At 30.5% G+C, this 16,943-nt stretch overlaps 2 protein-coding genes across 3 annotated transcripts; one reads left to right on the top strand and one right to left on the bottom strand.

Annotated features, from left to right (window-relative positions):
• Positions 1 to 3,720: 3,720 nt before the first annotated feature.
• On the bottom strand, positions 3,721 to 9,330 carry LOC101222343 (kinesin-like protein KIN-14Q). 2 transcript variants are annotated; one of them, XM_031884711.1, is made up of 17 exons: positions 8,933 to 9,330; positions 8,092 to 8,684; positions 7,829 to 7,994; positions 7,671 to 7,738; positions 7,365 to 7,575; positions 7,198 to 7,274; positions 7,028 to 7,127; positions 6,816 to 6,914; positions 6,546 to 6,722; positions 6,182 to 6,467; positions 5,808 to 5,969; positions 5,503 to 5,718; positions 5,373 to 5,410; positions 5,132 to 5,295; positions 4,900 to 5,025; positions 4,657 to 4,804; positions 3,721 to 4,539 (listed from the first exon to the last, which is right to left on the bottom strand). In XM_031884711.1, exons 1-17 carry the CDS (start codon positions 8,961 to 8,963, stop codon positions 3,962 to 3,964), a joined length of 3,240 nt encoding a protein of 1,079 aa, XP_031740571.1. In that variant the 5' UTR covers positions 8,964 to 9,330; the 3' UTR covers positions 3,721 to 3,961. The 2 variants fall into 2 exon arrangements, with proteins under 2 accessions (XP_031740571.1, XP_011653268.1); XM_011654966.2 differs by having other exon boundaries at positions 3,721 to 4,804; positions 8,933 to 9,329.
• A 4,828-nt stretch (positions 9,331 to 14,158) lies between these two features.
• On the top strand, positions 14,159 to 16,639 carry LOC101217382 (CASP-like protein F16). The gene is made up of 3 exons (XM_004147711.3): positions 14,159 to 14,466; positions 15,495 to 15,612; positions 16,194 to 16,639. The coding sequence occupies exons 1-3, from the start codon at positions 14,261 to 14,263 to the stop codon at positions 16,470 to 16,472; spliced, it is 603 nt and encodes a 200-aa protein (XP_004147759.1). The 5' UTR covers positions 14,159 to 14,260; the 3' UTR covers positions 16,473 to 16,639.
• The last annotated feature ends 304 nt before the right edge of the window (positions 16,640 to 16,943 follow it).

Raw genomic sequence — 16,943 nt, 5'->3', positions numbered from 1 at the left:
AAACCCCTTTTATTTTATATAACATAAAAAGAATTTGCAATTGTGTAAAAAGAAATAAAGAGAATGTTCAAGAGATACACATTTTTTTTATATTATTTATCTAATTTTTATTTATTTGAAGCAGCATATATATATATATATATAAACTCAGTAGCGTACCTAATTCATAACCCTATAATATATATAATATATAAGTGAAACACTTCCAAATGATTGATAATCAATTTTGAAATAAAGATGGGATTAACTCAATTAAATACATTATTGAATCCCTAAAGCATATACATGATACATTTTTCAAACTATGTTGTTTCGAAAGTCGTTTCAATCACTTTATTTATGTATGTAAAATGTAACTTCTAGGTGAATTATAATATACAAGTTTAATGTGAATGTGGTATAGGGTAGGTGCACTTATTTTTATGGACTAATAATACTAGTAATTATTATTTTAAAATATGGAAGAATTACAATTTAGTCCAAGAGAGAATGAATCAACCACAATTTCAAATTATTCACTTCTAGTTTAGTATTTTCTCTAAAGAAAAAAAGTTTGATTGATAAAGAAAAACACTCTAAAACTATTTGTAGAAAATAGATGCAACAAAAAATGAAACTCAAACAATTATAATAACGGAAACATCAAACATTAATATTGTATAGTATTTGAAAAATAAAGAAAAAGATATAAAATTGATAAGATTGATTTAAAAAAAAAAAGAAAAAAAGAATAAAGAGGTGCAATGCATAAAACCAAAAGGAAAGAGTAGAGTAGGAGTAAGGAAAGGGCAGGAAAGACATTTTAGGTTTCACATTGGATCAGATGCAATGTATTTTCAATCTATCAAACTCTTATGCTTATAACTCACTAATAATTGCATCATTATATTATTATTATTATTATTATTATTATTTAATAACATTATTTTTTCTTTCATAATATATATTCAAAAATTCAACCACATTTTATATTTTTAAATCAAATTTAAATTTAATATTCTCAACAAATATATATATATATATATATATATATAGGTAGAGAGGGAGTTGGATGTTGTTTTTAATTAATGGTTTTTATATGATCAACTGGAGAATTTCGTAGTTGAGGCCGTCGTTATTAGTTAGTTGAGTCTTTTTAATTGTTTACAAACACACTCCTATTTTTCATATCAAAATAACTTTATTGCAATTTTTTTGTTTCCTAAAATAGTTTTTAAATCTTGTAAATTTTTTTCAAATTTTTATAAACAACGTTCTAATCGTTTTTATTATTTGCGGCTACTTTGAAATGTAGATAGTTTTTTTTTCGTGTTAAACTAGATAATTTCTTGCTCGCTAATACAACTAAGAATAAAATAGGATCATAAATCAATTGAATTTGTCACTTTAGAGATTCTTGCTCCATGATGCTAAGTTATACTTTTGTTAAATGACTAGCTAGTTTGGTAATCCAGTCAGAGATTCTTATTCGTTGTTTTAAGTGGTTTGAGGCATCTCTTGTAGAGACTCAAATAATATTCTTTTTTTGAGTCATTTGTTTTTTATAACTTAGTGATTTTTTTAAAAAAAATATTTGGATGATACATCATCTCATTTAAGACAAATTCAAAACAAAAACAAAAAGAAAAAAAATGTAACAATAAATTAAAATTTTAGAAATGCATGCAAGTTTTAGAAAGTCATGAATGAGCACATTGTGGTAGTCTAGAGGGAGGGAGGGAGGTAAATATGGTGTGTGAACGAAGAATTTAGATATGTTTGTGTTGAAGAAAATTTGGATGGGTATCCACATTTGGGCTTTTGAGATTCTTGAGCCTATGAGAAGAGGCATCTTCACATGTCAATATTAGTCTTCCATATGACATGTTTTTGACTAATACTTAAATATATAATTTCAATCTAATTTTTATAATTATTTGGAGAAAATACAATAAAGTCAGATTATAATAACTTTGGATGATTATGAATTTAATTAGTTTGGAGATTTTGTAAGTTCTATAATTCTTTTTATGTTTATAATGTGTTTCTAACACAACACAAACATGACTGTTGAAATAACTTCACAATTTGAAAAACTCAACTAACTAAATTTAATATTTGACATTTGGCATTTGTATCAACTTGTTTGGTCAGTTTGAGTTAAATAAATTATACTACATGAGTTGACATGAATTCATAAGTTATTATAAAAACTTATTTGAGAGAACAAAAACAAAATCACTCTAATTATTTACGCATAAAAGAGCCTAGCGATGTAAATGGATTCGGTTGGATTGAGTTGGGAGACATTTTCAATTCAACCTATATTTTTTTGTTTTTTAGGGTTGGCAACTCAAATAACTCAAATTAAGTTTCCAACCCAACTCAACCCGTAAAATATGGGTTGGGTCTGAGTTGGAGTTGTACTGGTTGAGAACACCAAGTGAGTACTGAGGAGAGGAACGGTTAAGAAGAGGGAGACGAACAACGAGGAGAGGAGGAGACGAACGGCAAAGAGGAACGGGCAAAATGATTTGAGATATGATAAAAGGAGGAGATGCAGTGCGATGTAGATTTGAGATCTGGGAAGAGGAGGAGATGGGATGCGATTCGAGGAAGAGAAATAGAGAAAAAATGAAAGCACGAGAGGAAGACTAGAAGAGAAAGGGACGAGTTGAGCTTAACCTAACTATTTTTTAAAATTTTATTAAATAAACAATTAAACATAAATATTATATATTAATTCGAATTGGGTTGAGTTGAATCGAAATTTTCAACTGTGAGAACTAATCCAATCTGAAAAAATTCATTTTTTTTAACTCAACCCAACTCATATAATATAGGTTGGACAGTTATGGTTATCTCATGTTATTTGGGTTATTCTTACACCTATAACGGCCTCTATTTAATTTTATATAGGCTAAATTATTATATAATACAAATAACCTTTCGATATTGATCTTTATTTCAAAAAATACTTTATTTTGTCTAAGGTTGTAATATTACCCTTTTAACCCTTGTTGTGAAGGATATCAAAACTTCATTTAGATTAGATCTATAGAATTCTTATGAGAGTTGAGATGATGATGCAACAATGACTTAGAAATATTAGTTCATTTGAGGTTACTTTGAAACCACTTTACGTCCTAATTTTTGTTCAAAATAGAAAGTTTTAGTCCCATCGTTGAACCGACAATGATAATAGTGTAAATTTTTAAGAAAATAGATAATTTTTTTGAAAGGGTATAGAAAGATTGGAAGCATTTTTTTCATGTGTGTATATAAAATTTAACCTTTAATGTATTGTCACCAACACTTTAGATTTAGAATACTTCAAGTTGGGTTTTCAAAATAAAGGGTAGATTCACTTTTTATTTCATAATATTCTTTAAAAGATTTTCACTTTCTTTTATAATTTTTTTTTTAAAAAAACAAACACCTGAATCAACTAAGTTGAATAAACTAAGGTGATTGGACAAGATTGACCGAGACACTTGAGTAGATTCCAAAACATATTTTTCAATTCCATCACATGAGCTAAAAATTCTGTAGAAATGAATCTATCAAATTACCCTCCAAAGCCATATTCCACCAAGAATTTCCATTCACAATGTTCCCTTTGACATAATCAGTTGATTGCTATTAAATCAATTTCAATCAATTTGAAAGTAATCAATCAAGCTGCTTGGAATTACATAAAACTCTCAACATTTCTAACAAATTTTGTACACACCACCAGACTAGACATACCAACAAATATAAGGGATAAGAATTCCTTCCTTTTCCAAATGAAATTACATGAGAAATCAATCAAGTGGATGAGATGATACCATCATCATCATCATCATCATCCCAAAATGAATATTCACACACATACACAGGGGGGGGGGGGGGGGGTATATGAGAAGTCAATAATCTCTACAATTCCTTCTAATTGCAAAACAAAAAAAATAAAAGTCAATTGTTTTTTTTTTAACTGATATTAAATAACAGTTCTCCCTACTGTTGTTCCCATATTCCAACCCCTTTCCTTTTCCTTCTTACTTTGAATATCATCTTTAGTTACTCTCCTACCATTCCCTAACAACACCCTGTGCGCCGCCATCCTTCCTCGACTTCCGATGGACACCCTCACTTTCTCCATCCCTACATTGATACCGCCTCGTCTCATGTGTTGTTGCATTGGAGACTTCATTTTTATCTTCTTTTGAACGCTTCGTCTCAACACGTTGCTCAACTTTTTGCCTCCGTATTTTATCTCTTTAGGACTCTCACATTGTGCCTGGTCAGGAAAGCAGTTACTATCATCTGATCCGTCGTTGCCTTCGTCTATCTTGTCTGCGGCTAATGTCAACATGGGTGATGGGAGATGAGTGGAGCTTGGTATGCTTGGTAGTGGGATAAGGGACTTTCTCCTAGGAGCCAGGGTCATCGGTACACGTCGGGCCATTGTGCAAATAGATGCTCTTCCTGTCCTCTTCGGTGGCACAAAACATCGTTCAACCATCTCTGGATTGTTCTCCTTCTCCGCGGAATCAGTGGACTTGGTGGCACCATCCACTGGAGAAAAGGGAAATGATGGTTTGAAGCCATTGTTTTCAGTTAGTGGATGAGTGAGATTTATTTGCTCCTTTCCAAGCATGTTGTTAAATGATCCATGTAGATTTTTTTGACTACCTAACGGTCGACTTGCAAGTTGTGGCCTCAATGGTGCAGACTTATGATCTTCTAATTCATTTTTCATTTGCTGCTCTGCTATTTTGGCGTCGACATGCTGACGTGCTAACTTTCTTTCAACAAGAAGTTGAGCTTCAAGTTCTTTGACCTGTAATGCGCACAAAAAATCAGCACTAGAATGTGAGTTGGGTTTCTTTCTGGTGGTTGTAATTGTATATTAAGTCAATATAAAATTTCTTTTACCTTGTCTTGAAGATTTTTGTTCTTCTGATCTTTTTCCTTCATCTTCAAGTCCAATCCATGAATTGTTTCTTCCATTTTTCTTATCTGTAGATCTTTACTCTTCATATCCTGTTTTGTTTTCTCAGTCTAACACAAGCAATGAATGAACAACACTTGAGAACTTAATAGACAGACATATAATGGCATAACACTACTTAAAAACATGAAACCAAACAGATAGTGAAGCTTGTACCATCTGTTTGCATTTAAGGAATTCAGACATATCAAGCTGTCTCTTTGCAGGTCCCAACTCAATTCCTCTTACTCTGCTTGCAAAGTTCAATGAGCAAAGAGTCTCATTCAAGTCATTTTCGTTGGGACTAATCTGTACGAACATAAGTGTCTTTGAATCTCCCCCTGACGATAGGGATTCCACTTATCAGTAAAGCCATAAGCAATGTATTTTATGTAATATAGCACAAAAGATACACTACCTAGTGAATCTTGAAGCAAGTGAGTGAGCTTGGAGTTCCTGCCAAGAGTCAAGATCAAAGGAAGACAGGATGGTGGTTATTTGCAAGTCCTGAGAAAACATAACAGCAAAATAGTCCAAATCCTATTTACCTGAAAGGAACATGTGGGCTTTTTGTTGCAAGAGCAGATATTACATCACCAAGTGCAGAAAGAGATCTATTAATATTTTGTGTTTCTTTGAGTCGTTCTCCCTGTACTTCTACTTTGGCAATTCGCTCGCTGCCTGCCAAGTCCACCAACCACAATTTGCTGCTAGTGCATTCCCCATTTAGCAAATTTTCCCCCTTCACCATCACACAATGTATGCTGTTTGTGAAGAAACAACCAAAATCACATATTCAGCATGGTGAAATTCTTTTACTATGTAAACCAAATGTAAAAGAGATAAGACATACCAGTGGGATCGGCTGCTGTGCTCATTACAATTGGTTGAACCAACAGCTCTTGCATTACTGCCAGTTTGTAAAACTTCCCAAACTTCATTCATGTTGTCGACAGGGGCCTCAACCATGCCAGGAACATGATGTATTCCTTCACTAATTTGTCGAACTTCGAGCCTGAAATAATAAATGAAAGTGAGAATTTTCACTATGGGACATAGTAGTATCTAACTTACCCATCCTTTAAACTAATAATCAACAATTATCATAGGGTCATAACAGGAAGGCCAAAAAACTTTTACTTGCAGATACTGGAAATCGAATCATACAAGAGTCAGTTGTTGAAGTTCATTTGGATCATTTGATGAAATGGTTAATCACAAGATTACCTTTTTGCACTGTTCCCTAATTGAGATCCCGAGACTAGCAAGTCCCGTATTTGCTCATTATACACTTCCAATACACTAACAGATACTTTATATCGATGTAGCTTCTGCCTCTCTTTCGTTAAGCGAAACAACTCTTCAAGAATTCTATAATTGACTCCGCGAGCTCCTTCAGTCCCCTCCATTGTAAAAGTTTTTCCAGTTCCAGTTTGGCCATATGCAAATATGCAAACATTGTACCCATCTAGAACTGAAGCCGCAAATGGCGCAGTATCTTCAAAGACATCTCCTACAAATACATGAGCATGAACAATCAGTATGCTGTCGTACATCACATCTTATACACCACTTAACTTCAACTCATTACCTTGATTCGCTTGAGGGCCAAAGACAGCATCAAATTTAAAAATCCTTCTGGGAGCCCCGTTTGATTTAACAATCAATTCCCCATCTTTATCTGACTCAAAATCAACAACCATTGACGCTCCATATGCAATCTCTTCTGTATTTAAGGGCCTACACCGACAAAAGACCCTGATGTTTCCTGCAATGAAGAGTATGACATCACTAACCACCTTCAGTTTCTCTAAGTGGGTCATATCTTTGAAACCAGAACACCACAATCAAGCTAGCTGACCTTTCAACTCCAACATCTTATTGTAGAGTTCTTTCCGTTCCTTAGCTCCTTCAACAAATTTAGTCTTCAAGTTTTCTTGCAAATCTGATTGTTGTTTAACTACCGAACATTCAAGGGAAAAACCAGTAGACTCAGATAGTTAATTCGCATTGTCTTATTCATAGAATTAAAGTTATGTAGATACTTATAAGAACGATGGCATGCTAACTTACACGCTGTCTGAATTTTAGAAGTCATTTCATTCATATCCACAAAGCAGTTCTTGAATGCAAGCACCTCCTCCGATAGTTTGATGTTTTCCATCTTCATAATCTGATAGATGAATCTTCTCAATAACTCATTCTTATGTTTTGATATGATGAACGTATACTTTACTGCATACCTTTACTTTTCGGGTGAGGTCCCTCAACGAAGAAAACCATCTGCCCTTCTCCTTCACCTGTCCCTCAATGGCAAAAGCTGTGACGGGTTAAAGGAAAAAAAAAAACATCAAAGGGTCATCTAACAAATAGTAAAGTAGAAAGAAGCTACAAAGATGGTGTCTATTACCAAGAGATCCAACATGCATTGACTTGCGCATAAGCTCGTTTTGTAGCTCATTTAAAGACTTCCAAGCTTCTTGACATTCCCTACCCTTTTGATTGTTTTCCTTTTTAAGTTCCTCCACATCTTTCCTTGCTGTTGCTAGCTCATTCTTCATGAGCTCGAAATCCTTTTGGAACTCTATGTACTTCTCTTTTACTATCAACTCACTACCATCCTACAAATCATCATAATGCAATAGTTTTAAAGAATGCCCACAGCAAGTATTAATCCTAATTTCCTAAATATGATCAAATATATAAGAAGGTTTACTCTGGACATCTCTGAGTTTTCTAGTTGAGAAGATCCCACACCTTCGAGCCGTTCAACTTCTTTGATATCTGACATGAAAATTCCAATCATCACAAGATGATAAGTACTAGAATTTGAACAAATATGAACCAACTTATATAAAGCTTGGTTTAACTCACTTGAAGGAATATCTTTCCTCACAGAAATACCACAAACAATTGGCCTACCCATCAGTCCTTCAAATCTAATGGTTAAATCTTTTACATCGACAGTAGTTTTGAGGTCGGATACAATAAGAGGCTTATTCCCACCAACACGAGCATATATATCCAGGCCTGAAACAACCTACAACCAAATCAACAACAAGTCTATTGAGGTTTCTTAAGATTAGGAACAGAAAATCAATATGATTTCATTTAGATGATTGAGAAAATGTGCTGACCTTCTGGTCTTGCAAATAGACATCAAACACCCTCATACCAGAAGGACCATTGGTAAATACAATTTCAGCAAAATGAAGGTCAACAACATAATTCCCAGGTTCCAATGATGAGAGATTGTAACAAAAGTTCCCATAACGAGCTGTTTGGTATAGAGGATGCTCAATTTCATCAGACCTAATGGTATCACCACCCTTGTACCAATTGTCTTCCACATAGTTTATCCCATCAAAAGTCACAGCATCATTTGAGGAACCCGAATTGATACTAAAAGCTTGAAGGAGTTCTTGAGATTGCAGAGAATTAGTAACTGGAGGAGGAGGAGCCAACTCAAAGGAAGATTCTGGAGAAAGTTCGTGTTCATAGGTTTCACACAACTTGGAAAATCTAACAGATGGGGTCCTCTGATTGTACTTAACCTCAATTCCAGAAAAACTATTTTCAAAGGAAAGCTCCATGGAAGATTCCATAGGTTTACAACCCTTGATCTCCAAGAATTCTGGTGAATCACAGTAGTTATCTACTGGAATATCAGGAGAACCAGCACAGATAACTAGATCAGGAGAAGTCAAGGTAAATTCCGGAATGGATACCCCTGCAATTCATAAAGATTCAAGATTAGACTACAAATTAGGTTTTTCATCATCACATCAACTGAATGAAAATTGGGTTATAAAAAATTAGGGCATTAATGTGAATTAAAAAAAAAAAAAAACTCTTAATTTCTCAAACGTCAGTAAAGAACCCGGTAACCCACCATAAATTTTCAATCAATCAAACTATTCGAAGAACTCAACCTCAGTAATGACGCACAAAAACATAGAACAAAGTTAATACCCTGACCTGGGGTGGAACACGAATCTTGATCTTGCATCGCAACCAAGCTCTGTAAAAGGCGAAGTTGGTAGAAAAGGGAAGCAGGGGAAGGGAAGAGGACAGCAGATAAATGAAAATGAATGGGCAGAAATGGGAATCTAATTAATGGGTAAGAAATGAGCACGCCAAATGAAATGAAGAGAGAATTAGAAGAAGAAAGTGGAGAAGAGATTCAAAGGGGAGAGGCGGGAAGTAATGGAAATTCCTGAAAGAAGCAATAATGAGGAATATGTGTAAAGATCGAATGAAAAAGGAGTTAGTAGTGTGGCCTGAGAATTTGAGATGAGATGATTTTGTTTGAGTTAAAAAAGAGAGAGACCAAAATTTTTGCGTTACTCTTTCTACGACATATTAGTCGACCGTTGGTTTTCGTTTTTGAAATTTGAAAATGGGCCTTCCCTATTATATTCAAATATAAAAGAAAAGAAAAGAAAACGAATTTCAAATTTGTTAAAGCGGGCAAGGCGGGCACGGGCAAAGGCTTCCCCACTTTGCCTCTTTCTCACGTGCGGAATCCTTTTGTTTTTTTCTTTTTAGTATTCTAATTTTGTTCTTATCGTTGTAATCTAATTAATTATACAACGTTGGATGAAATTTTCTTCATGCAATTTGAGAAAACTAAAATGTGTCATAGCTATTTTTTAAACGTTAAAAACTTGAGTATTTCATGTTTTAGTTTTCAACTATGTAATATTGATCATGATTATGTGATAACATGAGCTATGCGGGATAGCCACGCGAAAGATTAAAATATCTCATCACATATGTTGACATCTTAGGCGCGATGGTCAAACATGATAAGATATATTGATATCATGATCTTTATCACATATCTAAAATAATCAAACATTTTATTACCGTTTTGTATTTAATAAGTCAACATAATCTCTCCATAAATAAAAAATGTTACAAAATTAATTTTTCAAATATTAATTTTCAACCATCTATTGATTCCCTCACACTATATATACACTTTCTTCATTCTTTTATTATATTTGCCACAAATTTTCATAAACAAGAAAACTTTCTTTCAAGCTTCTTCTATGAGTTTAATGAGCAATTTTAAGTGTTCATATGAGTATTTTTGTGCAAAATCAATTGAAGAAGAAAAGTTGTTTTATCCTGGAGATAATGGAGGCAATAATTTTGTTTGCGCAAACAAGCAAAGCCGTGAAACATCTTTAAAAAAAACACGGTTTGCGACTCTACTGTTTTCTTAACCATTCTTCGTCTTTCCAAATCACTGGCGTTTTGTCTACTTGACGAAATAATCAACATATAATTTGACTACGCGAGATACCGTATCTTGAGCGAGACACAAAGTGAAATGCAACAACAATGTGTGTGTATATATATATATATTATATTTGGTTTAACAATATACTGTTATCGGTACATTCCTAAAAACATATCATATTTTTGTATAAATTGTTCCACCCTTAATTAATATTATCATAGTTGTAGTTGTGTTATAGTGGAAGTGTTTATGACTTTTTTTCTTTTCATTTTAATATCATTTTGTTTTTTACTTTTGATTAGTTTCGTTTTCGATTGTCTGATTTAGGTTTTGATCATGTTCCATTTCTAATGTTTCTAAATTCTTTATTTGATTTTGATTGTATATATTAATTGCATTAATGGTGACAACTAGTATATACCATATGAAGAATGTTAACTAATTTGCTTCTATTTTTTAAAAATTTTGATGTCGTGTAAGTTATATTTTGGTACATCAATTATAATTATTGTATAATGCATATATACTTCATATTGGATAATATATCCGTTCATGGTTATACTAGATTTAAACAATATATTTTAAAGCAAAATACAACTTTGATCTATCACATTTATGCTTATAATACACTTTACTTACATTTTTTTTCTTAAATACTAGTTCTAAATAGTTTCTTAATAAACTTGACTGTTAGTTGATTAAAAAAATAAAATGACAATTACAAAGAATGAAAGTTTGAGGATTGTCTATTATAAAAAAATCTAAATATTAAAAAATTACTTTTAATAATTTAAAGTTTATAAATTTTTAAATTCAAAGTTGAAGAATCAATTAGACGTAAAATACTTTTAAAATTTTAAAAATTTATTTAGTATAAAAGTGAAAGTTTAGAAACGTAGCTATTAGACAAAAACATGTCGAATATACTTCAAAGCAAGCTTGGTGGTTTGAATTACTTGAACTATTAAATATGGAAAATGTAAATTAAACGATCAGATTTCATTTGGATTTTTGTTTTCTTTTATTGTTTCCGTTAATAGAATGACTTATAATATCGATTTATATGAGTTGAACGTTGATTGTGCGACAAATTGAGAATGCAAACTTTATTACACTATTATTGTATGAGAAAGCACACCCACTATATTATAGATTTAAAATATAAATAAAATTCTCTCATAAAAGTATAAATAAAATGTTACAACAATTTTAGTTTATATGTATTGTCAGAACTTAAACCTTAAAAATATGAATTCAGAATTTGAAATTTTATAATGGTTATTTCATTTTTTTTAAATAAAAGATTTTTTTTTTAACATAGATTGAAATTGAAATATTTGAACTCAAGATCTCTTTCAAATCTCTTTCATACTTAGTAACTAAATAAATAAAATAATATATACATTTATTTATTTATTTTATTTTTGTGATTATTATGAGGATTTACAAGCATATGCTTTGCTGTTCATAAAATGTGACAGAAAACAAACGCATGCCATTAATTTAATTGTGGTTGAGAGAAATAAATGTCATATTTCTTATTCCACTAAGTTAGGTTATGTCTTATTGTGTGGAGGATGCCTTTACCATTAAAAGCTCCTTTTTCCTAAACCTAATTACGCCTATATATATACATACATATACCCAATTTTTAAAATATTATCTCTTTTTTTTTTTCTTCTGTGATTATAAAAATATTTTTTGTTTTTCTTTTGAGATTGTTTTTATTTTACATTTTCAAACATTAAAAAAAACCAAAGTATAGAAAAAATTTAGAGTCTATCATCTATCATCTATAAACATTTTTTCCAAAATTTTATCATATTTTTTTTAGCAATATTGTCATTTACAATAAATTTACATTTTTTATGATGTATTTAAAACAATTTGTTCACTTTTTTGTGTGTCAATTGTGACGTTGATCTTAGAAAAATGTAGACATGTCCACAAAAATTTAATGTCTAATTATTTAAAATTCTATTATATTTTATTTTATTTACTTGACTTTTAAGGTTCTTACAAATTGTAAATAGTAGATAACAAATTAAATAAAAAAAATCAGTAAAAGAAATTGATAACGTTTATAGACACTTTTAAGAAACTAAAAATAAAAGGTTAAAATCTTGTTAATTTGATAGTTTTTTTTTTCATTCTAAAATAATAACTGAAATTTTAGCAACTTCTATAAACAAAAATTAGTATATAAGTTAATTTTTATAATTTTGTAAAAGAAAATTGTTATGGATTGAAAAAAATAAGAATAGCAAAAAAAAAAAAAAACTTAAATAAATAAAAGAGTGAGTGAATTTTACTCTATTTTTAAAAATAGTTTTAATATTTTATTATATTTAAGAACGTTTCTTTGTAAAAATGACTTCTTGAATTTTAATCTTTTTCTAAAATTTAAACAACTAATAAAAAATTCAATAATAACCGCAAAAGGTTTTATCATTCTTTAGTTATATTATTGCTTAATTGTGGAGTGAATTTAGTTAAAACAATAATTGACATCATTTTTCGCTCCATCCCAAAGAAGAACTGGAAGCTGTGTATCTAAAACAAGAAGAGGAAGAGAGGTTGGGTATACCCACATCTCGCAAATATTGGTTACTAAAAAGCTTATAATGGTTAAATTCAATTGCCAATAATAGCAACTTTGTATGGCTCATCATTCATCAATTAATACAATAACTTAAATGGAAGTTAGGGGGTGAACTGTACTGTGATCATCTACACAATAAACTTCACTTATGAGTTCTCCATTTTTCTTTTTGTTCTCTATAACCCCATACCTCTCTCATCCAACACTATTATCTTTTTGCTCTATGGGTTGGGTCTATCATTTTTAATATATGTTATAGGGTGCATTATTTTTCAAATCAGACATTTTTAAACTTTAATAATTATTGAATTATATAATTGGGTTTCATCAATTATATTCTTTCTAAACAACTTTATGTTAATAACTTTTCTCACCTCAAAAATGTATCGTTATTATTTAATTAATTAAAAAATAAATTATTCTAAGTTCATAAGTTTGAACTTGAGTCTATATCTCTTGTACATCAATTTTGTACATTTTACCTAAATATATATATTCACTAAAATATAAGAAAATGTGTATGCTGATAGAGGAAAAAGATATCTTATTTGGCATAATAACATTTCACACATTATTTTAATGAGATATATTTTATTTTACAACATATATCACACAGTTTTGTAATGTTTTTTTTTCTTTTTTTCTTTCTTTTTCAAAGGTATATATTGAATTGAATATGTAGGGTACACATAGAAAAATCAAATCTATCTTTTTGAGATTGATAATATAAGTAGTACTATAACAATTAATCTACCATTTAGGTCTTTTTTGTATGATAGATATACTAATATAGTATAAGAAATTTTCTATGAGGTGACTTACAAATTTGATCCTGAAATTTGAGAAAAGTTAAAGTGTACTTAATTGTAACTTTTAAAAATTAAAATTTATTCTTGTAGTTTATAAAAATTCATCAAGAATATAAAATTATCCTATCCTTCTAACTAAATTTTAATTATATATTATATTAGATTAAACGATAACTTTCTTCTAATCATACAAACTAAATTGGAAACTTATCATAAAAACTAAATTTGAAACTTTGAAACTTTAACGTGTTGTGGAAAGCCAAGAAACGTGTAGAAATTTGTGAGTTGATCACATGGACATAATTTAGAGAAAAGATTGAGTTGAGATGGATATAATTTATTGAAAAGGTTACTTTGAGGATGAAATGACATAGAAATGTGTGTGGACCGAATTCAATTTGTCATTAATAATATTATGGTCACTTCTTCATCATAAAGAAAAACCCTAATTTATTAACATCCTTCAATTGCACTGTGCAACTTCAACCACCACCATTAAAGCAAAGCAACCACATCATTTAAACCATCAAACATTATAATTCCAACAACTATATTTATATAAACACACTTTCCCACAGCTTTCTTCTTCTTCTTCTTCTTCTTCATCTTCTTCTTTTTTTAAAGAAAAAGAAAAAATTATTTCCCATATGGACAACAAATACACCAATAATAATCCTCCCGGCCTGAGCTCCTCCGAGGACGACAGCCTCGCTGCCACCGGCATGAGGGCCGCCGATACCTTGCTCCGCCTTGTTCCGATGGGGCTCTGCATCGCTGCGCTTATTGTCATGCTCAAGAACTCTGAGGCCAACGATTATGGCTCTGTCGCTTATTCCGATCTCGGAGCATTCAAGTATGTATGTTTATTTATTTTTTTAATGTATATGTGGGGAGGAAAAAATAGTTTTGTGTTTTTTTGTTTTTATTTTTCCTTTAGAATGATAGTTTACTTTCTTATTTTTTTTTTCCTATTAAATTTTCAAATTTTTGTTTCGTTTTTTTTAGAAAATAACCAATAATCAGTAGAGGGAAGGGAGGGGTGAGTTTTGCTTTTTGTTTTTCTTTTCTTCTTTTTACTAATATTTTAAATTACTACTTATTTCTACACAATATAATTCTTTTTTTTCTTAAGGCCTTCTCTTTTTTAAAATAATAATAATAATACATACATACATACATACGAATTGCTTGATCAATTTTTCATATAGTTTTAAAATTTTTAACTTGGCTTGTTAGAACACAATAGAAATACTATATGTAAGTTTAAATAATTTACAAAAATAAATAGCTTGTTAGGTTGGATCCGTTTACGTTCTAGGCTTCTAGCTATTAGGTTTTTATTTTTATTTTATGATAATTGAGATTGAAAACACACATTTTAATCCTAAATTTCATGCTTTACCACTTAATTCCTATCAATGTCTTAAAAAGAAAAAAAATAAAACTAAAATTAAAGTAATTTTCATTTTTATTGTTTTAAAATTTAGTGTATAACTCAACGGATATAATATAGGAAGAAATGGAAAGAAATAGGAGGAAAAATAGACAATCAAACAATTATAAAACAGAGGCTTTAGTTCTTTCATAAAAAAAAAAAAAAAAAAAAAAAAAAAAAGACTCATTTCTTGTATTATGTATGAAAAAAAACATGCTTTACTCTTCCTAAAAAAATCTTAAAAATTTATTGCATTTAATTTTGGTAGGAAGGTTAAATATTTTGTCTATTTTAAGTAAGTGAAATTGGTAAGAAATAACAAGAAAAAATAGATGGGAAAACTGAAATAGAAAAAGAAAATTTTAAAAAAAAAATGAAAGAAAAAAAAAGGGATGATTATAATTAGAAAACGAATTTGGATATAAAATATGTGTGTGTGAGTGTAGGTTTTTGGTGCATGCAAATGGGATATGTGCTGGCTACTCCTTTTTGTCAGCAGCGGTAGCGGCCATGTCTCCTCCTTCTACCCTTTCTAAAGCTTGGACTCTCTTCTTCCTCGATCAGGTTTTTTCTTACTTCTCTTCACACTTTTCTTATATATATCAATTTCTCTTCACTATATATATAGGATGTGGAACTCATACATAAATGGTTCGACTATATCCTTAACTAACTAGTCTTCCTGTCATAAGACTTCTTACAATTTATATGGTTTAGTATCTTTTTAGGTTTAATTTAAATATTAACCCCTTATAAAGTAGTAGAAAACCAAAATTAGAAGTATTAAATGAGACCAAAAGACTTTCATTTATGTAGTGAAAATAAGTGTTAAAAGTATGGATATAAAATATATTTAGCTTATTTCATCAACTTAAGCTCTAGGTTGATATGATATCATAGCATGAAAGTGATAAAGTTTAAATATAATTGTATATTAACGAATTATTATAAGCAGAAACTTATAGATTGATTAATATCTGTGATTTAACTTGATACTAGAATAGAATAGGAATCTCTTTAGTAATCTAGAAAAGTATTAAGTTATTGTATTCATTACATTTACAATAACACATTAGGGTCGTCGTTATTGTATATGTTTGACGAATAGAGTTTTGTTTAATCACGTTGCATATCTCGATGGATAGTTGTTGACGTACCTAACCCTAGCGGCGGGAACGGTATCGACGGAGGTGTTATACCTAGCCTACAATGGAGACAAAGAAATAACATGGAGTGCAGCGTGTGGGACATTTGGGAAATTTTGCAGCAAAGCTACAGCTTCAGTTGTGATAACCTTTGTTGTGGTAGCTTTTTATGCTTTCATTTCCATTTTATCTTCATACAAACTGTTTAGTAGATACAATGCTCCATTGCCTCATCCTAATTCGAAGCAACAACTTCAAACGCCAGTCTTCCATGGCTAGCTAGATCTTACCCTAAACCTATATTTATCTATTTGCTTTTCTTTCCTAGGCTTTCTTTATACTCTCTCTCTCCTAGATCATCTACTACGCTGCAATTGTATAAACTGTTGTTAAGAACTTCTAAGGTTTTCAATAATAATTAATCATCACTTTGGTTTATATTTAAATGATTCGTTATTTGTTTGTGTGACTGGATTATTATTATTATTATTATTTCAACATGGATTAGTTTGGTTATTCATCCAGTTATGAAGAATAGTTTAAACTGAAGTGTGAAATTTGGATAAATATACAAATTATGATTTTAGAGATTTAATTGATCAAATGTATAAAAGTTCAGTAATACTTGTGGATGTTTACAAAATGATCATGTTAACACAACTTCATACAAAATAAAGCTGTAATATTGGTAGATCATCCTCTTGTATTATATTTAAAAAATGGCGGTTTCAAATAGAGAGACTTTTTGCC

This window comes from Cucumis sativus, chromosome 4, assembly GCF_000004075.3.
Source record: "Cucumis sativus cultivar 9930 chromosome 4, Cucumber_9930_V3, whole genome shotgun sequence".
Lineage (NCBI taxonomy): Eukaryota > Viridiplantae > Streptophyta > Magnoliopsida > Cucurbitales > Cucurbitaceae > Cucumis > Cucumis sativus.
Note: the sequence above shows the minus strand (reverse complement) of the source record. Positions and strands in the feature narration are given on the sequence as shown.

Bases quoted from the DNA above. Each gene is read 5' to 3' on its own strand.
- LOC101217382 (XM_004147711.3), top strand. From the start codon at position 14,261: ATGGACAACAAATACACCAATAATAATCCTCCCGGCCTGAGCTCCTCC. The intron at 14,467-15,494 runs GTATGTATGTTT...GTGTGAGTGTAG, and splicing joins TCCGATCTCGGAGCATTCAA to GTTTTTGGTGCATGCAAATG. The intron at 15,613-16,193 runs GTTTTTTCTTAC...CTCGATGGATAG, and splicing joins CTCTCTTCTTCCTCGATCAG to TTGTTGACGTACCTAACCCT.
- LOC101222343 (XM_011654966.2), bottom strand. From the start codon at position 8,963: ATGCAAGATCAAGATTCGTGTTCCACCCCAG. The intron at 6,723-6,815 runs GTCAGCTAGCTT...TCTTCATTGCAG, and splicing joins TAAGATGTTGGAGTTGAAAG to GAAACATCAGGGTCTTTTGT. The intron at 5,296-5,372 runs GTAGTGTATCTT...CCCTATCGTCAG, and splicing joins CTTGCTTCAAGATTCACTAG to GGGGAGATTCAAAGACACTT.